This window comes from Zingiber officinale, chromosome 2A (genome assembly GCF_018446385.1).
Source record: "Zingiber officinale cultivar Zhangliang chromosome 2A, Zo_v1.1, whole genome shotgun sequence".
NCBI lineage: Eukaryota > Viridiplantae > Streptophyta > Magnoliopsida > Zingiberales > Zingiberaceae > Zingiber > Zingiber officinale.
This window is the reverse complement of record NC_055988.1, coordinates 23,999,319-24,022,912: the sequence shown is the minus strand read 5'-3', so window position 1 is coordinate 24,022,912 and position 23,594 is coordinate 23,999,319. Positions and strand designations below refer to the sequence as shown.

General features: G+C 44.1%; 1 protein-coding gene across 2 annotated transcripts; it reads left to right on the top strand.

Annotated features, from left to right (window-relative positions):
* Positions 1-12,168: 12,168 nt before the first annotated feature.
* On the top strand, positions 12,169-14,395 carry LOC122044469 (grpE protein homolog 2, mitochondrial-like). Of its 2 annotated transcripts, none has more exons than XM_042604937.1 (6): positions 12,169-12,328; positions 13,032-13,194; positions 13,305-13,486; positions 13,592-13,759; positions 13,844-13,972; positions 14,095-14,395. In XM_042604937.1, the coding sequence occupies exons 1-6, from the start codon at positions 12,203-12,205 to the stop codon at positions 14,164-14,166; spliced, it is 840 nt and encodes a 279-aa protein (XP_042460871.1). In that variant the 5' UTR covers positions 12,169-12,202; the 3' UTR covers positions 14,167-14,395. The 2 variants fall into 2 exon arrangements, with proteins under 2 accessions (XP_042460871.1, XP_042460870.1); XM_042604936.1 differs by having other exon boundaries at positions 13,026-13,194.
* The last annotated feature ends 9,199 nt before the right edge of the window (positions 14,396-23,594 follow it).

Genomic DNA, 23,594 nt, shown 5'->3' with positions numbered 1-23,594 from the left:
CGCCGCCCGGATGCCCTCCACAGGAGTCTTGGTGTACTTCTTGTAGTATATAATCGGTATCCTCTGATCCGACGCATTTAAGCAATGGCCTGGAGAAGGCCTTCTTGTAGAGTTGGTCCCCAACTAAGGTGAAGCGACCGACCCTTCTTCTCAGTAAGCGAGCTTCCTCCCGATCGGAAGACATTGTTCCCGATCGTAGGAACTCTATTATGGTCGTTCTCGAATCACCGGGGAAAGTGAACCCCTCCATCCGATCGACATGCGCCACCAAGGATACTTGCTCAATCGGTTGAGTAATGACGATCAGCGAGAGTGAGCTCACTAATTTGGCCAGCTCGTCCGCTGCTTGGTTCTCCGCTCGGGGGATCTTCTGGATGATTACCTCCTAAAAGCTTGCCTTCAGCTTTTCGAAGGCTTCGACGTACAACTTATGCCGCGTGTTGCTGATCTCAAAGGCTCCAGTCAGCTGTTGAGCAGCTAATTGAGAGTCCGAGTGGATAAGAACCTTGTCGGTGCCGACATGACGAGCGGCTTGCAAGCCGGCTATGAGAGCCTCGTACTCGGCTTCATTGTTAGTTGCCCGGTACTCTAGCTGGACGGATAACTGCACCCCCTCTTCTTGTGGAGAAATAAGCAGTATGTCGATCCCACTACCTTGCAGTGTGGACGACCCATCCACATATATTTTCCATACTGAGTCGGGCTCAGGGTTTTACACCTCTGTGACAAAGTCGGCTAAGACCTGCACTTTGATGGTCGTTCGGGGATGATATTGGATATCAAACTCGCTGAGTTCTGTTGTCCATTTGATCAGTCGGTCGAATTCCTCTGGGTTAAGCAAGACTCTTCCCAGAAGGCTGTTGGCCATCACTATGATGGTGTGAGCGAGGAAATAAGGATAAAGCCTCCGAGCGGCGAGTACCAATGCAAATGCTAGCTTCTCAAGACCGGTGTAGCGAGATTTAACATCCTTTAATATATAACTTAAGAAGTACACTGACTGTTCTTCGCCGTTCTGCCAAACCAATGCGAGCCGACAGTGTGTTCAATTGAAGACAAATAGATCTGAAGCGGCTCACCGGCAGTAGGCTTAGCTAGTACAGGTAGTGAGTTCAGATATACTTTGAGTTCCTTGAAAGCCCGGTCACACTCCTCGTCCCACTGAAACTTGGTGGTTCAGTGCAGAATTTTGAAGAAGGGAAGGCTCCGGTCGGACGACTTGGAGATGAATCGTGACAATGTTGTTATCCGCCCGGTAAGTCGTTGTGCTTCCTTCAAGTTTCTTGATGGTGGCATATCTTGGAGTGCTTTTACCTTGCTAGAGTTTGCCTCAATGCCCCACTCGGTGACGATATACCCCAGGAAGCGCCCGCTTTTAATGTCGAACAGACACTTCTGAGGATTTAACTTTATTTCATACGTCAGAAGAGTCTGGCATGTCTCCTTGATGTCTGCATAGAGATCAGCGGCTCGGAGGGATTTAATTAATATGTCGTCGACATATACCTCCATGTTGCGGCCAATCTACCATCGGAAGACTTTGTTCATTAGTCACTGGTAGGTGGCTCCCGCATTCTTCAAGCCGAATGACATTACGTTATAGCAGTACGTGCCGTCGGCGGTGATGAAGCTGACTTTCTCTTGGTCTTCACGGGCGAGCGACACTTGATGATACCCCTGATAGGCGTCCAACATGCATATTAGCTCGGTCGTGGAGTCTACCATCTGATCGATCATGGGCAAGGGATAGAAGTCCTTCGGATATGCCTTGTTAAGATCCCGAAAGTCGATGCAGACCCTCCACTTGTTGCCCGACTTGGAGACTAGCACCACATTGGCGAGCCAGCTCGAAAATTGGACCTCGCGTATATGGCCGCCCTCCAACAGTTTCTCAATCTCCGTACACGACCATGGTTCCCCTTCCAGATCTGACAGTTCGTCAGACATGACATAAGGGGTTCTAGGATCACCTTGTATGATTGTGCATTTTGATGATATATATTTACTTTTTCATCAATCAACACCCGGATGATCAGGTTTAGCTCGGCGCTGAAGTCCCTCTTCCTCTGTTCACAGGCCGAGTGTTTGGTCAGACGTGGAACTCATGCTGTGCGACGTTCGGGGAAATACCGGGCAACTCATGGGTAGACCAGGCGAACACGTCATGATTCTGCTGAAGGCATCTGATCAGCTCGGCTTTCTGTTCGGCCTCCAAGTCAGATGCTATGAAAGTTGTTGCCTCCGCTCGGCTCGGATGTATCTGTACTTCCTCTTTTTCTTCATAAATTAAAGTAGGGGGCTTCTCGGTGTAGGACCGTTGTGGCCAGCTAGAAGGGGGTTGTTGGATAGTCCTGTAGAATAAAAACAAAAACAACCTTCCTCGAACTCTTTAAGCTAACACTTGCATAAATAGATTAAGCAGTAAATTAAAAGCATAAAATAAGAGGCACGAGTGTTTACTTGGTTACAACCGATGTGGTTGTTAATCCAAGGAAGGATGAAGCACACTATCAATCTCCTTCAGGAGGAGAAGCCTCTTACAACGTTGAAGTGCAGAAAACAGAAGCTTAAATACAACTCTAAAGCATATAAGCGTTGGAAATGAATTACTACAGTTCGTTTAGAAGCTTCTGGACCAAGGCTATATTTATAGCCTTGGTCGGGGCGCCCCGAAGGGCTTCCGAGCGTCTTGGGGGGATAAAACTTTATCCCTAACGTTCAAATCGAGTTTTGACTCGATCTGGTCAAATTCTATGTCTGGGCGCCCCGGGCTGGTCCGAGCGCCCCGGACCAGTAAAGTCAACCCGTGTTGACTTTTTCATCCGGGACCACTGCTTTGTTCCGGTTCGGCTCGGTCCGGGTCTTCTACTCCGGATCAGCTCGCTTGGGTGATCTCTGCCATCCGAAAAAGGGCTCACCCGAACCCAACTTCTGGTCTTCTCGAGCAGCCTTCTGCTCCGGCTTCTCGTCTCTCGGAATTGCTGCATGTTTCCTTCTCGTCCACCAGCGTACTCATCCGCAGTTTTCGTCTCTCGATCGCACCCCGTGCTGACCTTCTCGCTAGCTGCGTCTCTTGCTCCCCGAACAATCTTCCGCTCCGGCTTTCGTCCCTCGGAACCACCACACGCTTCCTTCTTGTCCACCGGGGTACTCTTCCGCAGCACCTCGTCCCTCGGATGCACCGCGTGCCGTCCTTCTCGCTAGCTGCGTCTTCCGCTCGAGTACCTGTGCTCCTAAGCTCCTGCACACTTAGACACAAGGTTAAAACAACACAGGACCTAACTTAACTTGTTGATTACACCAAAACAACCTTGGGGTTCCAACAATCTCCCCCCTTTTTGGTGTGAGCAACCCAAGTTAAATTAGGAAAAAAATAGACTTAAAATAAACTTAACTAAATTTGCAATTTAGTGCAGAAGGATAGAAAGAAATTATTTTTAGTCTACCTCCCCCTAGACTTATACTTTTCCTTCTCCCCCTTTGATCACATAAAAAAATGGGGTTCTAAAAAGAAAATCTAAGGGTAAAAACTTAGAAAATTTTGAGATCCTTAAAAAATATTGCAATAATTTTTACATAAACAGTCTTAAAAAAATTATAAGTGAAATAAAAAGATTCTAACTTAGACAATTTTGCACAAAAAAAATTTAAGCAGAAATTTTTAATTTCAGAACATCTTTTAACTTAGACAAAAACAAATATCTTCTGAAAATTTTTCTAAGTACAAAAGAGAATTTTTCTAAGTTAATCTTTTAAAAGGAATTTTCTAATCCTAAAACTTTATGCAAGAAATTTTTTTAAAAAAATTGAGAAAAAGAAATTTTCTATGCATTTATTTTTTATTTTTAATTCTAAAGCTTTTATCAGAAAGTTTTAAATTTCTATTTTAATTTATCATAGCTTCTTAAATCATACTTTTTCAGATTTAAAGCAACCATGATTAAACATGCAAAGTTTTGTATCATGTTAATCTCTATTTCACAATAATATTTTGATAATCTAAATTCTAACTTGATAAAGTTTTTCGACAACATTTCCAATTTGTAAAATTTGTTCGACAAAATATTTTGTAATTTGCAAAAATATTTTGACAACATAAATTTTAATTTAAACAAATCTGTTGATAATAGATTTTCTAATCTGAAAAATTCTTTCGATAATATCTCTAATTTACAAAATTCGTTCGAAAAAATATTTCGTATTTTACAAAATTTATTCGTCAGAAGATTTTCTAATTCGAAAAATTCTTTCGACAATTCAATTTTTAATTCGCAAAATTCTTTCGGCGACATTTTGATTGATTTAACTAATTATTCAAAAGTTGGAGTCCATACCTGACTTACCTTTTCGGCCGTTGGTTCTCCCCCTGTCGAGTTGTTTTCTTCCGACGTTACTCCCCCTTTATTGATTCTCTCGATGTTTATTGAGGAAGAGCTGATTGCGTCTTCTGGTAGATGCTCGGTGGTGAGAGATGTTTCGGCAGTTTCCTTGATCTCTGACTCTTCTGTCTGTGACTCGATGTCTATTGAGGAGTTGGATTCGACTGCAGGTGGTTCTTCGTAAAGCTTCAAGAACCTTTCCCAAAGTCCTTTTGCGCTTTTGTATGTTCCGACTCTGTCGAGATCCTTAGTAGGTAACACGCTCAAAAGACTGGATTCAGCCTTACTGTTTGCCATGAATTTGTCGCGTTGCTCGTCAGTCCATTGATGCTCCTTAAGTTCTTCTCCTTCTTCGCTTTTGGGCATTATAAAACCATACTTCATTATTAATAACATATTGAAATCAGTTTTAAAGTAAACCTCCATTCGTCGCTTCTAGAATGCGAACTCCCCCTCGTATGTTGGTGGATAGATGTTAGCTCCGGTCATATCGTTGCTTCGATCGGCGGTTAGTCTCCTGAAGCGCCTCAGCTCTGATACCACTTGTAGGACCGTTACGGCCGGCTAGAAGGGGGTTGTTGGATAGTCCTGTAGAATAAAAACAAAAACAACCTTATTCGAACTCTTTAAGCTAACACTTGCATAAATAGATTAAGCAGTAAATTAAAAGCATAAAATAAGAGGCACGAGTGTTTACTTGGTTACAACCGATGTGGTTGTTAATCCAAGGAAGGATGAAGCGCACTATTAATCTCCTTCAGACGGAAAAGCCTCTTACAACGTTGAAGCGCAGAAAACAGAAGCTTAAATACAACTCTAAAGCATATAAGCGTTGGAAATTAATTATTGGAGTTCGTTTAGAAGCTTCTGGACCAAGGCTATATTTATAGCCTTGGTCGGGGCGCCCCGAAGGGGTTCTGGGCACCCTGGGGAGATAAAACTTTATCCCCAACGTTCAGATCGAGTTTTGACTTGATCTAGTCAAATTCCAGGTCCGGGCGCCCGGAGGGGTTCCGGGCGCCCCGGACCAGTAAAGTCAACCCATGTTGACTTTTTCATTCGGGACCACTGCTCTGTTTCGGTTCGGCTCGGTCCGGGTCTTCTACTCCGGATCCGCTCGCTTGGGTGATCTCTGCCATCCGGAAACGGGCTCACCCGAACCCAACTTCTGGTCTTCTCGAGCAGCCTTCTGCTCCGGCTTCTCGTCCCTCGGAATTGTTGTGCGTTTCCTTCTCGTCCACCAGTGTACTCATCCGCAGTCTTCGTCCCTCGGTCGCACCCCGTGCCGACCTTCTCGCTAGCTGTGTCTCTTGCTCCCCGAACAATATTCCGCTCCGGCTTTCGCCCCTCGGAACCACCGCACGCTTCCTTCTCGTCCACCGGGGTACTCTTCCGCAGCACCTCGTCCCTCGGACGCACCGCGTGCCGTCCTTCTCGAAGAAGTCCCCGTCCACGAGCCCTTTCATGAACGCGTTCATCATGATCTCGGACAAGACCGAGGGGATATCCATCGCCACTTGGTTGAAGCGCTAGATGTAGGCTCGTAGAGTTTCCCTCTGGCCCTGCTTCATGGAAAACAGGCTGACGCTTGTTTTTTAATAGCGCCTGCTGCTCGCGAAGTGGTGAAGGAAGGTCATTCAGAAGTCTTTGACGCTTCGGACAGACCCGTCCGACAACCTCCGGAACAACCGTTGAGCCGAGCCAGAGAGAGTAGTGAGGAACACTCGATACTTGACTCCATCTGTATACTGATGAAGAGTGGCGGCATTATCAAACTTACCGAGGTGGTCGTCTGGATCAGTCGACCCGTTATACTCCCTGATTGCCAACGGAGCGTAGTGTCTCGACAGCGATCTTGCAAAATGGCTTCGGAGAACTGTCTGTTGATCCGCTTGGGCGACGAATCAGCTCGTGGCGCTTTGCCTTTTCTTTCGACCTGAGCGGGGGCCTTATCTGAGGAACCCCTATCCTGGTTGGCCTGAGCAATCTCTGAGGGCGTCTGAAATAATGCCCGATGAAATGGAATGGGTGTTGGCGGAACTTCTCCAGGAGTGTCGGTCGACATCTTGTTCTGTCCCCATATGGAGAGTTGCTCCGACACCTCTTTGTGCGCCGCTCGGCCTCCCGAGGCCGATGTTTCTTGCTGTGCCAACTGATCGACCAACGCCTTTTGTTGCTGCTGTTCGACTAATTTCATCGCTCGTATTTGAATGAGCGCGTCAAGCTCTTCCAGAGTGAGCATCATGGTGTGGAGACGTCCAGCTTCCTCCATCTTCTCCGCTTGGATTTAGGTGCGCTCCCACAAACGATGCCAAATTTGATCCTATCCGAGAGCGAGTAGATGAACGCTGGGTAGACGGTGCTCACATCGACTGGCTGTCGACCGAAGATGACGTGATCCTCCGACAAGCTAAGCTTGCAACCACAAGTCGTTAGTGTCGAGCCGGGGAGGGGTTCCCCGGCGATGACCCTTCGACGCTCAAGTCAATCACTAGCAGGCGAATGAAGAATGAAGTAGAAAGGAGCAGCGTAACTGTAGCTACCGTGATCAAATCACACCTCCGATGAAGCTTTGGGGCTTCTTATATAGTGCTCCCAGGAGGCGCGTGCACGCTACTCGAGACGTGCATGCTTCCCAAAGCATACCTGGAAAGGTTGTGTCAGAAAAGCGTGCCTGACGCCATACCTGAATAGATCGAGTATATCCCTGGCATGACAGTGGAAGCTTCCACTATACGATCCTTTGCCTAGCCATGCCACTGATCATGCCGACTGTCGATGACATTGGTCCCTAGGAAGATATTTCCAACTGCTCCCTTTATCTGTTATTAGGCCGAGTGGAAGAGCCGCTCGGCCAGTCCGCCGTTCAGGTGATGAGACGGCAGGGCCGAGCATCCGCTCGGCCCATGAGCTGCTGTCCGGCTCCACCCAGTCGAGCGAGGGAGCCCTAACTGCTGGGTTGAAGCCGTGTCCCTTTCTTAGCCGAATGGGATGCCCGCTCGACCTTCGTCTCTTCCCGCTTTGCCTTATAAGCGTCGGAAGTTCGGCGTCAGGCCGAGCTATCGAAGTGTCGGGCCGTCTACTTTTCCTGCTGACCAGGAAGGTAGCTCGACCGATCGGACACTCATCTCTTCCCGCTTTGCCTTATGAGTGTCGGAAGCTCGACGTCAGGCCGAGCTGTCGAAGTGTCGGGTCGGCTACTCTTCCTGTTGATCGGGAAGGTAGCTCGACCGATCGGACGCATACCCCGGATGTGTTGGGGTTGCAAGGTTGCAAACATAGTCCCATATTGAAAACACATGGAAAAGATCATGGGTTTATAAGAGAAAGATATCTCCATTGGCATGAGGCCTTTTGGGGAGAGCCCAAGAGCAAAGCCATGAGGGTCTAGGCCCAAAGTGGACAATATCATGCTATTGTGGAGATATCTAAATTCTTTTCGATCCTACAATTGGTATCAGAGCCCGGACTGCCAGAAGGCTTAACCGCCGACTGTGCACAAGAGCCATGGTCTGATTGAACCATGTGAGTACAATATTGACCTCGAACAAAGAAAGTGGGGGCTCCTATGTTCGGATCAAGAGGACCAGACACCAGGCAGGAAGTCCTAGTTGCGGCTAGGCAAGGAAGTCCTAGTAGGTCGGGTAGACCGAGGGGCAGGAAGTCCTAGTAGGTCGGGTAGACCGAGGGGCAGGAAGACCTGGTGGGTCAAGGATCGGACGTGGGAAGCTCATGGTCCTTTGTTTGAGGGGGGGATTGTTGGGGTTGCAAGGTTGCAAACATAGTCCCATATTGAAAACACATGGAAAAGATCATGGGTTTATAAGAGAAAGATATCTCCATTGGCATGAGGCCTTTTGGGGAGAGCCCAAGAGCAAAGCCATGAGGGTCTAGGCCCAAAGTGGACAATATCATGCTATTGTGGAGATATCTAAATTCTTTTCGATCCTACAGGATGTTGACCACTTTGACCTCCTGTCAAGCGGGCCCCACCTTACCACCGGATCACTATTATTCATCTCTTGTATAATTAAATCAACAACCTAGCATTCAAATTTGCAATCATGATAAGATTAATAATAATCAATGAAATCTCTTTAACAAAAAAAATAGATTTTTAGAAATAATACCTGACAAAAATATCTCCACACGATAATGATGAAAATTGGTGATCAGTTGCCCTCTACGCCTGCCATGACCACGGCATATCAAGTATTGGGATCATATTAAATTCACAAAATATGTTAATTTGTTCTAAAATTATCTATCATCCATCTTTCCTGAAGTCTTGTAGTCGACATTTCACACTTCTAATCAAAGACATGACTTGAACAATATTTTGATCCCCTTGTTGTAGGGAAAGTGATAACTCATTTATAATTCCCAATATATACTTCATTAAATGCAACACAAAAATAAATTGATAGTTCTCCATCTTCTCAATTAAACCGGTGGTAGCACTTTTATTCGCAGAATAAGAAGCGTCATCATATACATTTCTTAACACTTTTATCACTGAAGACCACATAGAGCGTAAACGAAATTATGTTAGGTAGTGTGACCCCTAACAAATATCCCCAGGTCTTGCTAAACTAGTTTTTTTATTTTTTTTCCTTTTCTACTAGTGATTTTTCCACTTTCCAATTAAGCAATTATCTTATCATGTTGAATCTGTCTAAGTTGATCTCTCCTCTTACAAGATGCTTCAGATATGTTCACAATCATGGTAACATACCCAAAAAATTCACTCGCAATAAAGTTGTCATTGGCAACATCAACAAGAACTAATTGGAGCTAGTTAGAGAAACATTGAACATACATTACAAATGGATTTTCTTGTAATATTAGAAATTTCAACCTATTAAACTCACTACGCATATTTAAAGCTCCATCATATCCTTGGCCTCTCAATCTAGATAATGATAAAGCATATTGTACAAATAAAGCATCAATAGCTCTTTTTAAAGAATGAGAACTAGTATCAAGCACATGCACAATTGCAAGCAATTGTTCAATTACACGTCCTTCTTTATTCACATTCCTCAAAATAACTCTCATATGCTCCTTCACTGAACTATCCCGAGCCTCATCAACCATCAAAGAAAATAATTTATCTCCAATATCATTGATTATAGCAAGTGTAATCTCTAAGGCACAAGCACGTGTTAAATCCTTTTGAATTTTTGGGGAAGTCAATTAATTGTTTGCAAGAGCATTTTATTTTATAACTTTGGAAATCTCTTTATTTTGTTGACTATACCATTTAAGCAACTCAAGAAAATTATCTTTATTTGAAGAACTAGTTGACTCATCGTATCCTCAAAAAGGCAACCCTTGCTTCAATAGAATGTGTGTCACATCTAATATTGCTGTTAAACGGGTGTGATAATCAATTTCTACAGTATGACCATGTACTCATAAAATATTTTCTATAATATGGCTTTGATCTTAAAAAGACTCAAATTGTATTATAGCTTCATTGTGACAATTATTCATAGCCCCAATATGACGATTAAATCTTTCTCTTTTCCAATTATTGTATCCATCTTTTATAAAAACATTATCTACATTTTATTTATTTAACGATTTGAAAAAATAACACCAAAAATAAAATGCTGCATCTTTTGATGAGTCCAGATCCTCTAGTTCGCAATCCCTAGTCCCTTTCGTAATTTGTATGTCAGATCGCAACTGATAGCAAATTTGCATGTCAGATCGCAGCTGGAATCTAGTTAAAATTGTTTGTGTTCTCCCCTGGACTTAGCTTCCCACATAGGTTATAGTTTTGAGTCGAGCCAGGCGGTCGGAGGCTGCCGGCAGTGGGCAGACTATATGGTACCGAGCAAGGGTGGTCATCTCACTGTCGACGGCCTCGGATCGCTTGGCTCAACCCAAAACTATAACCTACGTGGGAAGGTGAACTCAGGAGAGATCGTAACAAATTTTGACAGGATTTCGATCGTGATTTGACATGTAAATTGTGAAAGGGACCAGAGATTGCAGACCAGAAGATCTGGACTCTCTTTTGATATGTTATATTTTAGCCATGTATATTTTTTTATACCAAGTTTCTTGAAAACTCCTTTCTTGATTACTAAAAGTTATTTTCAGATACACATGGTCATTTGGTTACTAAAAGTTATTTTAGATACACATGGTCATTTGGTTGACAAGGCCCTTGGAGCGTGTACTCTCTTCGACCTTGATCTCAAATAGCAATATCATATTCTTCAATTGATTTTCATAATCCCGGATCACGAATAATATCATCCAAATTTAATTCTACACCAGATTAATTTTTCACTTGTTCAATAACATTAGACTCATTAGATGAACCGAATTTATGTTTAAAAAAAATCTCTTCATATCCTATGCAAATAAATAACTAAAAATAAATTCATGTATATTGTGTAATTTGATCAAATTCACAATTAATAAACTACAAATGTAATTATATAAATTTATAAAAAATCAAATAACATAAAATTTTAAACACAAATCTAGCCTTATCTGAAGAATGGAAAATTTAAAATTGGATAATAGAGCCTATGGAGGTGTTGGAGTGCTACCGGCTAATGTTGCCTGTCCGCGATCACTGTCATCACCTTGCTAGAGATGGAGGTTGGAGGTTTGGAGTGGGCAGTGGTTAAGGTTTCAGCCTTAGATGTTGGAGTGTTGTTGCTGCCATCACTGTTGCCTATCTGTCGTCGTTGTCGTTGCCTGACCGCCACTATTGTCGTTGACCAGAGGCTGGAGATGAGGGTTAGAGGTTTGAAGTAGACGGTGGTTAAGGTTTCATCCTTTAGAAAGAAAAAAAAAATGAGGAAGAAGAATGAGATTTGGAAAGAACTGAGAGGATTTGACCATTTGGATCATTTGGCTAGAGGGACCCACAACTAAAAAAAAATGAAGAAGAAGAATAGGATTCAAGAAGAAATGAGAGGATTTGACCATTTAGATCATTTGGCTAGAAGGATTCACAACTAAGTAAAGAATTTTTTTTTCTTATTTGACTTGGACCATTTGGTCAAATGTGCTATCTGGTCTGTGTGAAAACAATTACAAAAATAAAAGACACACAAAAAAGAAGAAGCAACCTTCTTCTTCGGCACTGGCAACCTTTGCCAGAGAATGAGCTATGTTGTGTGGCTCGTGCCGTTAATGCCGTGGGCTAGGCATGACCGGTGCTAGCACCTGTCGTCTGTGGAGGGCTACAAAAACAGCCCCACAATTCTTACTAGTGGACGACAGCCAAGTTGAGGGAAGCCTCCGTCAACTTCTCAGTTTGTCCGCCCCTGCATGTACCCGATTAATACTTGATGCAAAATATTTTAAAATATATTAAATATTGATTAAAAATATATAAAAATTTTTTAAAAACTTTAGAATTAAAAAAACATTTATTTTTTTTTAAAAAATAAATTAATTTTATGATTCTAAAATAAAATTTATCTACAATATTATATTTTAATCATAACTCTGTTTTTGCTGTTAGAAATATTTCTAACCACTTAAATTGACATAAGTTTGATCTTGCATCATGGGTCATGCCCAACCTAGACACTTTGTCGACCTAGATAGCAAGAGCTTGACTCGTGCTAGGTCGAAGCGTGATCCAAAAGAAACATGGGAAGTTTTGTTTTTTTATGAACATAATTTTTAGAATCAAATTTATGAGTCAAAATGTGATTGCGGATAGTTATTGGGCTTAAGTGCATAAAGATTTATGAGTTTCTTCTTCCCCAAGCCGACCCGCATTCCTGATTTCTACTATATAATGGATCGATCGCACTCTTTATCAATCTCAGTTCGTCGGATGATCCATGGCTTCAAGGGTTTTCTCTCGGTCTGTGAGGGGCTCCTTCCGTTACCGCCTCCTCGATGGAGTCGTGCTTCGACGGCTTTCAAGGGAACCCGCTGCAGGTTCCGCCATTCTTCCCTTGAACAAGGTGAGGGATTGCTGCTTGGTTCCGGATTTACTTTTCAAATCGTTGCTTTTGTGTTGGTGAATGCTTGATGTACGCATATTGTGATTTTTGGCCGGGTGACAGATTGTGAATATCATCTGAGATTAATTTATTGATCTACTGTTCTGTTTATTTAATTTTCTCTTCTAATGCTTTGTGGCTCATCATTTACTGCTTCTGCTCACTTGGTGATCCGAAAATTGCTTTGAATAGTTTGTTCGATCATGATTAGTTAAATGGACTTCTGGTGTTCAACTGCACCAATAAGAAATAGATATGGGACTCTGATTCTTTGAATGAATGATTAACAATTGCTTATGAATCTATAATAACTATTTCATATGAATACGTATTGTTTGATGAATTTTGCAATGAAATATACAAATGTTAAGTTCATGGTAATCTTTATATATTATATAAAGAGAAGCACAATGAAACTACTAGTTTTTTTTTGGGGGCATTATTCTAGTGCCAAAGTCAAAGTTCTTTCTTACAATCATGATATTGATTATTGGATCGAGCATGTTGATGCTTCTTGCATATCATGATAAGAGTAAGTTCCTTTTCTTTCATACTTATCATGATAATGGTTATTGTGTAGAACATGTTGGTGCCTCATGTTTATTGCTTAATTTGGTAGTAAAATTCTAAATATATATTTTTCGTGTGTTTTTCCCAGTTGCAGTCTGCTCCTTTGCACTCAAACTTATGGTTGAGTAGATCAATTGCCACAACTACATTACAAAGATTTGGTTTCTCATCAGCTGCATCTCCTCAGCCGATTGATGAAACAAACCTATATGATACATTAGAATTTGGAAACAGTAGTGATATCGAAATATCTCCTGGTGAGTTTTCTTTTTAAAATATCCAAACTGTTTAAAGATTCCACATCTTATGCTGTTGCAATGAGGAGGAAGAATACTGAACAAGATACATTTTTTTTTTTTCAATGGAGATCCTGAACTTTCCAGGGATGAATTAGTTAAGTTAATAGTTGAAAAGGAAAAATTAAATCAGTTGAAGGTCAAAGAACTCGAAGAGGTGCAGGATAAAGTTTTACGCTGCCATGCTGAAATCGAGAATATCATAGAAAGAAAAAAGCGCGAAGCTGAGAACTCCAGGAAGTTTTCGATTCAGGTATGTCCTGATTCATTTTATTATTCACATGCAGTCACCCTTTGTTGATTTATGTATTTTTAGTTCTAATAGACTTCTGACTCTGGTTTCACTATTCAAATGAAGAGCTTTGTAATGAGCCTCTTGGACGTGGCCGACAATCTGACAAGGGCTTCGTCTGTCGTCAAGGAGAGGTTCACCAAACTAGACACATCCAAATGCTCCACTGAAGTTGTGCCACTTCTTCAAACTTTACTCGAGGGTGTCGAACTGACAGATAAACAGCTTTCTGAGGCAAGTTCGATTGCCTGCCTTTTCAAGACTGCTACTGATCTTCCATTTGTTTGTCCATTGTGCTCATGACACTTTCTCATCCAGGTATTTAGTAAGTTCGGAGTCGCGAAATTTGATCCGATAAATGAGCAATTTGACCCACACAGGCATTCATCAATTTTCCAAGTCCCAGATTCGACAAGACCACCTGGCATTGTCGCTGCTGTCTTGAAGGTAACCAATCTCATCCTCTGCTATAGATTTCTTTTGAAAATAGAAAGCTCCACAAACAGTTTTCCATAGTTTAACTCGACTCTCTAGTTTCATTGAATTTATACATTTCAATTGTGGATCAGTCGGGCTATACGCTGCATGATCGAGTAATTCGTCCTGCTGAAGTTGGTGTCACCCAAGAACTGAACGAGTAGGCCAAAGCTCCATCGAAAGATTTTAGCAGGATCCCATATGCCCTTCAATCTTCCCTTTTTCTCAAATAATGAGACAGATGAAAATTGTCATGGTGAGTTAGTTTAGCAGATGGCCAACCATCTATTCATTCTTCAGGTTTTATTTTGCGATGTAATATCTAGATATATCAGTCTCGTTAACAAGTTTCTAGAGTCTTTAAAGTTTGGACCGTTATGTTAGTTTGGATAAAAAAAGAGACCTATTTTTCTCACCTCCCACTTTTCTCTCTCCGGTCCCACCTTAAAAATTACTCTTACGTCTTTTTATCAGTTTTATTTTTTTATCGGTTAGCATTAAAAAACAAAAAACAAAAGATTAATTTTTTATCAGTTTTTTTAAATATTTTTTTATTATATATTTATATTTTTTTTAATAGTAGATTATATATATATATATATATGAAATTAATAAAAATAATATAAAAGTTAAAATTAAATCAAAATAAAAACAAAATTGATTAAATTTAAAATAAAAATAAAAATTTATATATATAAAAATTTGATGAAAAAGTCATAAATAAAATTGTTTAAAAAAATAAATAAAAAAAGAGAGGTATAAAGGTCAGTTGAAAGGAGAGGTACTGTCAAGTAGTGAGAAAAATAATTAAAGTTGGATCCACTGTCCCTAATTTTTTCTATTTCCATGTCTCACTCGTCGTCTCTAGTCCACCATCGGCGGTCTCTGGCCACCGTCCCAATCATAATTATATCCTAGGGGGTAGGTGAACCCAGGGAAGTCGCCATCGACGCGGGAGTCGAAATCCGGCGGAATCTGAACAGAGACTCAGATCGACGGCGAGGGGAGGAAAATGTGCTTAGATCCGGTCAGATTTTGGTACCAATCGCCGCCGATGGCGACTCCTGCATTCACTTTCCCCCTAAGATATAATTTTGATGGGGGCGACGGTTGGAGGCCGCTGGGGTGGGCTAGGGCGACGAGTGGGATACAATTATAAGTGATATTAGGGACAGAGGATTCGATCTCTTATTATCTTTAATTTTTTAATAGTAAATTTTAGGAATTATTATTTGTAAAAATTTTAAAAGTCTAAAAATTATACATTAAAATAAAAATTATAAAAGATAAAAAAAATAAAACTAAAGAAAAAAATTATAAAAAAAATAGAAGTTAAGGAGTTAAATAAAATAACTTGTTATTTTAAAGAAAAGGGTAAAAGGTCATTTAAAAGGGGAGAGAGAGGGTGGTGTTGTGAGATGGGTGGGAAAAACAATTTACATTAAAAAAATACATCGTTGTCAATGATTTGAAAAGTATGTGTAGTGAACATTCCCCTACTCTAAGACTACGTTTGATTGGGAGGTAATGTAATTAAATTTGTAATGTAATAAATTTTATAATAATCAAGTTTGTAATATAATAAATTTTATAATGTAATATAATATTAATTATATTACTACATTTGATATGTAATCTTTGATTACAAATGTGATTATATTTTTTTATTTGATGTCCAATATTTTTTATAAGAATGTAATTCGTATTATTATAAAATAATAAAAATATCCTGCGACCTCTACCGAAAGTCACCACCATACCTCTACCGAAGGCGGTGGTCGGTGACAACAATCGGCGGTGGCCGACAACTGGCAGCGACGGCGGCGGAAGCGACCGTCGATAATCGATTGATGTCGAAAATGAACTAAGGATATATTTGACTTTTAAATTTTAGTTAAACGGTGGCTTTGTAATATAATCGGATTAAATGGTATTTGTTTTGTAATACAGATTACAAAATCTTTTGTAATCCAGATTTCATTACATTACAATTTTAAAATTGTACTAAATAAAATAATTAATTTTGTAATATAATCATCCTAGCTACCAAATGTAACCTAAAATTATTAGATTGTGTGGGGCCTCGCTCTAAAATCACTTCGTACTGAGGTTTAACTTATAGCAGAGCTCTAGGTTTTGAACAGTACCAGTGGTTTTGTTTCGGTTTTCCTTTTTTAGATTTTTGGGAATTCATTGTTTGGTTATTAGAAGTTAGTGTTGACAATTGATGATCCATTGGCTAGAACTGATCTGGTCAGGAGCTGTTCAGCTAGTTTGATTCGATCGGATATATGAGTTCCCGAGAGAAATTGTGTTTAGGATCGTGTGTGCACTCGTTCTGAATCAACAACACCTAGGAAACGACGAAGCAACAACAAGATCAAACTTATACAAATTGTAAATTCATACTCTCTTGCTGCTTGAGCTTCACTCTATTAATCCGGGAGATATAACTCCTAAATTTGCATATCGAATAAATACAATTATGCACACTTACAAGTTAATCGATGAATCTTAATGTGTGTTACTATTAGGGCATTCACATTGATGGGTATTTAGAATTTTTATCAAAAAGTATAAGATCCATATGCCACATACATATTATATTAACATATTCATTCTCTCACATTCGTTTTAACATTAACTTTCATTATTTGTGAGGTTCGCTGTCTATTAATCTTTATTTTATTATAGTTTCAATTGCATTTACACCATTTAAATAATTATTATTTAAAATAATTAATAATATTTATTTTTAAATATATTTGATACGGTTAGTAGTGGAGGGGCCCAAGAGGAAAGGGTGAGAAAGGTCATGGTCATATAGCGGTCAAAAGTCAAGAGGACGTGGCGGTAAATAGTCAAGCTAACTAGGCAATCAAAAGGCTAGCCTATGGAATAGGCAGAGGTTAGGCAAACTGGTTGTTCAAGCAGGCGAGGCCGTGGGAAAACAAAGGAAGTCGGCAAGCGGAACCTGGGGTACAGGTCGGGATCGGCAAAGTTGGGCAGAGGCAGCTCAAGCTGCAGGCCTATGGCCGAGGGACAGGAAACAAATCAAAGGTCGGAAGCGGCAGGGCTGTGCAGAGACGGCTCGGTCTGCAGGTCTGCGACTCGAAGGCCCGGAAGTGCAAGCCACAAATCAAAGGTCGGAAGCGGCAGGGCTGTGTAGAAACGGCTCGGTCTGCAGGTCTGCGACTCGAAGATCCGGAAGTGCGAGTCACCAGTCACAGGTCGGAAGCAGCAGAGCTGGTCGGAGTTAGCCCGACTAACAAGTAACGCATAGAGGCGAGATCTGGTCGAGGGGTGTGAGGTAGATGCAGACCGCAATAAATAGGACGAGCTAAGCTGTGCAGGAGTCGGAGGATCACAACTGTCCGTCAAGAGTAATCATTGCATACCAGGGAGATGTGCGGAGGCGGAGGTTCCTAAGCGAGAGGATGCTCTCATAACCAATGGCAGCCTGACAGATGTCCTTCACTACGAGACAAAACTCCTGTGTAAAGGCGAAGGTTCCTAAACAAGAAGATGCCTTCACGACCAATAGCAGCACGACAGGTGTCGGGGATATACGACAAAGCCCAGCGTCTAACGTTTTCTGACAGGATGGCAGGTTCTGGAAGCAAGGCGGGTGCATAAAAAGGAGGAGATTCCTCGTACGCGGGTACGTGCTCTCTCGTCACTTTTTCCACAACGTTTCATTTTTAGTCTCTCTGCTTTTTCTGGGGAAAAATAACCTGACTTGAGCGTCGGAGGGCCTGATCCGGGAACTTTTTCCTTGGGTTCTGGTCTCTAACATGAGGGAGGGAGATCGTCTGAGTGTGTGCAGGGTCCTGCAGCAGCGTCAGCCGCCCGTGGGAGCCGAATCGCCCACGACTTTCCATCAACAACCAGGCCACCGCGACCAGCCTCCGTCCGACTCAGCCTTTGGACAGGATCAAATTTGGCGCCGTCTGTGGGAAACACAACAGCCTGATCCGAAGTGTGAAGATGGAGGACTCCGGTCGAAGTTCCAGCAGGAGGATTAATGTCACTATGACCGCGGGGGAGTACGAGCTCTTCAAGGAGGTCAGAAAGCAAGCCGCCTCTGAAAAGCAAGGAACAGTTTCGCGGCCTCGCCTAGCACCTGAAGCGTCCAAAGAACCAGCTCCTGCCTCCGACAGGGGCTCGAAGAGGAAGCAGCAGGAAGAACCCCCCCCCCCCCCCGTACCTCTTTCCGAGAGCCTCGCCGCAACTATCATCGAGCCGGACCTCGTGAGCATAGTCCGAAGAAAGAGGAGCCGCCGGCGTCGGTGGCGGAAAGCTCTCTACATCCACCTCGGGATTCAGGAAAGGGAAAAGCTATAATCCCTACCAGAGATCTGCCTGAAGACCCGGATGACAAGGTACCCTTCTCGGCTCAGATCCTGAGGGAAAGCCTGCCCAAGGGGTATAGAGCCCCGAACATTGGAGAATATGATGGGAGCAAGGACCCGGAAGAGCACCTGAGGAAGTTCAAGAACGCGACTATCTTGTATCAATACTGCGATGCTGTCAAATGCCGAGTGTTTCTACACACCATGTCTGGGTCGGCGCAGAAGTGGTTCGATGGATTGCCCCCAGAGTCCATCAATCGCTTCATGGATTTCAAAACGGCCTTCCTGCGCCGTTTCGCCAGTAGTCGTAAGTATCAAAAAACCGACCACTGTCTTTTTGCTCTCAAGCAGGATCCGACCGAGCCCTTGCGAAGCTACATCAACCGGTTCAGTCAGGTGGCCAATGACGTCCCCTCCGCCACCTCAGAAATATTGATGAGCGCCTTCTCCCACGGATTGCGAGAAGGGGAATTCTTCAGGGACCTCATCAAAAACCCCGCCCGAAGCTTTGACGATATGGTGGAGAAAGCTTCTTGCTACATCAAGGTGGAAGAAGCGCAGGCCGCTAGGCGGAAGTGTTAGGACCAAAAGTAGCTAGAGGGGGGGGTGAATAGCTCGTCGCGTGCTCTTTGCTTGGCGTTGCTTGTCTCTTCAAGGATGCGCAGCGGAAATACAAAGAAACAAATACAAACACGCTAACGCGATTGGTTTACTTGGTATCCACCTCACAAGAGGTGACTAGTCCAAGGATCCACACCAACGCACACACCCTCCACTAATAAAACTCTCCTTTATGGTAACTACCAAGGGCGGAGAAGCCCTACAAGACTCAATACAAGAAGAAGAAAGGGAAGTAAAGAAATACAAGCTTACAAGCTTACAATGAGTGCACAAACCCTAACCCTAGTTTCTTCTTCTTGCTTTGATCCGCCTCTTGACTTGGAAGAGCCTCCAAGAACCTTCAAGAACTGGCGATCTCGAGCTTGAGAAGAGTTGTGGAGGAGCTGGTGAAAATCTGGAATGAATCGGTGAAGTTGTACCGAAGGAATCGCACGCCAACAGCTATAAACGACGCCAACGGTCGAATCCCAATCGATTGGATTGCTCCCAATCGATCGGGGAGGCTTTGGATCGATCCACGGATCGATCCGGCGCCTCGATCGAACAGGATCGATCCATGGATCGATCCGAGCTCTGATGGCGTCCCAATCGATCCACCGATCGATTGACCTCTGAATCGATCCACGGATCGATCCGGAGGGGTTCTGTTCGCGGGGCCTCGATCGATCCCCGGATCAATCCAAACCTGCTGGATCAATCCACGGATCAATTCAAACCTGCTGGATCAATCCACGGATCAATCCAAATCCATGGATCAATCCAAACCTTGGTTTTGCCCAAAACCAAGTCCAAAGCCCCTAAACCAACATCTAGTCAACCATGACTTGTTGGTACATAAGACCTAGCATCCGGCCACCCTTGACCAGCTAGGACTCTCTCACCAAGTGTCCGGTCAATCCCTTTGACCCACTTGGACTTTCTCTTCTTGCCAAGTATCCGGTCACCTCGACCTACTTGGACTTTCCTTTTCGTGTCAAGTATCCGGTCAATCCTTGACCTACTTGGACTCTCACGCAGATGTCTGGTCAACCTTGACCCATCTGGATTTCTCTTGCCTGGCTTCACTCACCGGGACTTTTCCAATTGCCTAGCTTCACTCACTAGGTCTTTCACCGCTTCACTCACCGTGATTTTCCTGCCTAGCTTCACTCACTAGGACTTCCCAATTGCCTAGCTTCACTCACTAGGTCTTTCACCTGGCTTCACTCACCAGGATTTTCCTCCTGCCTAGCTTCACTCACTAGGACTTCCCAGTCAAGTATCCGGTCATCCTTGACCTACTTGACTCTTCTTCAATCAACCTTGCATTGTCAAACATCGAAACTCAAACCAAGACTCAAGCTTGGTCAACCAGGTCAACCTTGACCTGAGGGATGTTGCACCAACAGGAAGGCCGAAAGGACGGTGGCTCCAGGCAACCGACCTGAAAGGAGAGTACCGCAACTAGCTCAGCCCTTCCAGCGCAGTCAACCCAGGCCTGCCCCTCAGCCCGCTCAGGGAGTCAGACTAGCTCTGCGAGTTGCTGCTATACACGCACCCAGACCTGGACCAAGGGGAGCACCATATTGCACATATCATCGGTCCAGGACGCACGATCTTAGTAACTACTTCCAATTCGCTCGTGATTCCAGGAGAGCTGCCGATCAGGGTCTGCCCCGCCCCCCCCGGAGTTAGCGCCCCAAATACAGAGGTTGGAGGAGGAACGGGCCGCAGCAGGACGTGCTCGTCAGACCCGGCCCGACCTAGCCAGCCCATCTAACCAAGCTGGCCTCGGGGAAGACCGAAGAGATGCCGGAGAACTGGAGAACCGGGGCAACGCTGCTGTGCGAGAGATCGACATAATTTCAGGAGGGCCCACTGACGGGGACTCAGGCCGAGCCCGTAAGTCACACGTTCGACGGTTGTATATGGGAGCCGTGGGATGCAGCCACGAGCAGGCCTCCGGCCCTGTCATTAGCTTTGGGCCACAAGATTTGGAGGGTCTGGAATTGCCCCACAACGACGCCCTCATAATCAAGGTCGTTATCGCTAACATCCGAGTGGCTCGGGTCTTTGTGGATACCGGGAGCTCGGTCAACATTTTATTCAGAGCTGCGTTCGAGGAGATGTAGATTGACGCTGCTGAGCTCCAACCCGTGACCACTTCTTTGTACGGGTTCACAGGCAATGAAGTCAAGCCCATGGGTCAGTTCAAGCTGGCCATCTCCATGGGCACTGAGCCACTGGTGCGCACCCGGAGAAGTACCTTTATAGTGGTGGATTCGCCTTCCTCCTACAACGTCATCCTGGGAAGGCCAGCTCTGCATGAGTTCCGGGCTGCCGTCTCCACTTTTCACCAAAAGATCAAGTTTCCGGTCGGCGAGCAGGTCGGGGAAGTCAAGGGAGAGTAGAAGGTGTCCCGCAGCTGCTACATTGATATGGTCCGGGTGGAGGCGCGCAAGAGCCGGAGGACGCAAGATGGGGGAGTGCACGCTATCCAAGAGGAGCCTCTGCCTATTGCCGAGGAGCCTATCCCTTGGGAAGAAATTCGGCTGCATGCTGACAGAGCAGAGATCATCACTCGCATTGCCAGTGACTTGCCACAGGAGCTTAAGTCGGAGCTGATACGGTGCCTGATCCGCAATAGGGACGTTTTTGCTTGGTCACCGGAAGAGTTGTCCGGGGTCAAACCAGAGGTGGCTGAGCACAAGCTGCATATTATACCCGAGGCCAAGCCAGTCAAGCAGAAGAAGAGAAACTTCTCTGCCGACCAGAATAAGATTATCTGGGTTGAAGTGGATCAGCTCATGAAGGTAGGACATGTTCGAGAGGTACAGTTCCCGTCCTGGCTCTCCAACGTTGTATTGGTAAAAAAACCTAATAACAAGTGGAGGGTGTGCATAGACTTTCGCGACCTCAACAAAGCCACCCCCAAAGACTGTTATCCTCTCCCGCGGATCGATCAGGTGGTGGATTCAACTGCTGGCTGTGAAAGGATATGCATGATGGACGCTTATCAAGGATATCATCAAATACCCTTGGCTAGGGAGGATCAGGAGAAAGTCAGCTTCATAACGGCCGACGGTACTTTTTACTAAACGGTTATGCCATTTGGACTCAAAAATGCTGGGGCTACCTACCAAAGGATGATGGATAAAGTCTTTCGGAGTCAGATCGGGCGGAACGTAGAGGTCTATGTTGATGACATCCTGATCAAGTTCCCCCTGGCGTCCAGTCTAATAAAAGATGTAGAAGAAACCTGTGGGACTCTGAGGCAATATGGGGTAAGGCTGAATCCCTTGAAATGCTTGTTCGGGGCCAAAGGAGGGAAGTTTTGGGGGTATCTGGTGACTGAACGAGGGATAGAAGCCAACCCTGAGAAGGTTCAAGTACTTCGGAACATGCAGATCCCTCAGAATCTGAAGGAAACGCAGAAGCTGGTTGGCAGGATAACAGCACTGTCCCGATTCATCTCCAGATCTGCAGATCGAGCGGCGCCCTTCTTCAAAGTGCTCAGGAAGGCGGCCAAGTTTCAGTGGACGGAATAATACACACAGGCCTTTGAGGAGTTAAAGCAATACCTGGAGTCCTTGCCATCGCTGTTCAAGCCTGTTGTGGGAGAGCCCCTTTGGGTCTACTTGTCAGCCACCCCCGAGGTCGTGGGGGCCGTGCTGGTTAAAGAGCAGGACAATGTACAACGGTCAGTGTATTTTTTCAGCCATCTATTGAAGGGGGCTGAGTCTCGGTATTCGGCCCTGGAAAAGTTGGTTTACGGACTTGTTCTCATGGCTCGGCGCCTCCGACCGTATTTTTTGGCGCATCCCATTACCGTCCTGACAAATAGTACCATGGGTCGAGCTCTCACCAAGGTGGAGGTAGCAGGTCGGCTTATCAAATGGGCAACCGAGCTGGGGGAATGTGATATACAGTTTCAGCCCCGAACCGCGATCAAAGCACAGGCTCTGGTAGATTTCTTGACAGAAGTTTATAAAACATACTCGGAGGAGGTCTGGAAAATTTATGTAGACGGATCAGCTACCCATCGGGGAAGTGGTGTAGGTGCACTTCTAATATCTCCGCAGGGAGACATCATGCAGCTGGCTGTACGGCTAAATTTCAGAGCTACCAACAATGAGGCAGAGTATGAAGCCTTATTAGCAGGTTTGCAAGCAGCTCGGCATGTGGGGGCGAGCTGAGTCGTAATATACTCAGATTCGCAGTTAGTAACTCAGCAGGTGACCGGACATTTTGAAGCGAACAATGAAAAGATGCAAGTTTACAAGGAAGCCTATGAGAAGATGAGGAAAGATTTTAAAGAGGTCACAGTCACTAAGATTCCCAGGGCTGAAAATGAAAGAGCGGATGAGTTAGCTAAAATGGCCAGCTCCCTGACTACTTGGGTACTTGACAGATCTATAGCGCAGACCTTCCTTATAGCCCAGATAGACCTACAAAATAACCTGGAAGGAGTAATTGATTGGAGGGCGCCCATAGTAAGTTTCCTCTAGCAAGGAATTGTACCTACCAACTTAGAAGAGGCACACATGCTCAGGAGACAGACTCATTCTTATGTTATGATTGGAGATCAACTGTACAAAAGGTCTTTCTCCAGACCTCTGCTCAAGTGGTTGAATATGGAA

Bases quoted from the DNA above. Each gene is read 5' to 3' on its own strand.
- LOC122044469 (XM_042604936.1), top strand. From the start codon at position 12,203: ATGGCTTCAAGGGTTTTCTCTCGGTCTGTGAGGGGCTCCTTCCGTTAC. The intron at 13,487-13,591 runs GTATGTCCTGAT...ATTCAAATGAAG, and splicing joins CCAGGAAGTTTTCGATTCAG to AGCTTTGTAATGAGCCTCTT. The intron at 13,973-14,094 runs GTAACCAATCTC...ATTGTGGATCAG, and splicing joins TTGTCGCTGCTGTCTTGAAG to TCGGGCTATACGCTGCATGA.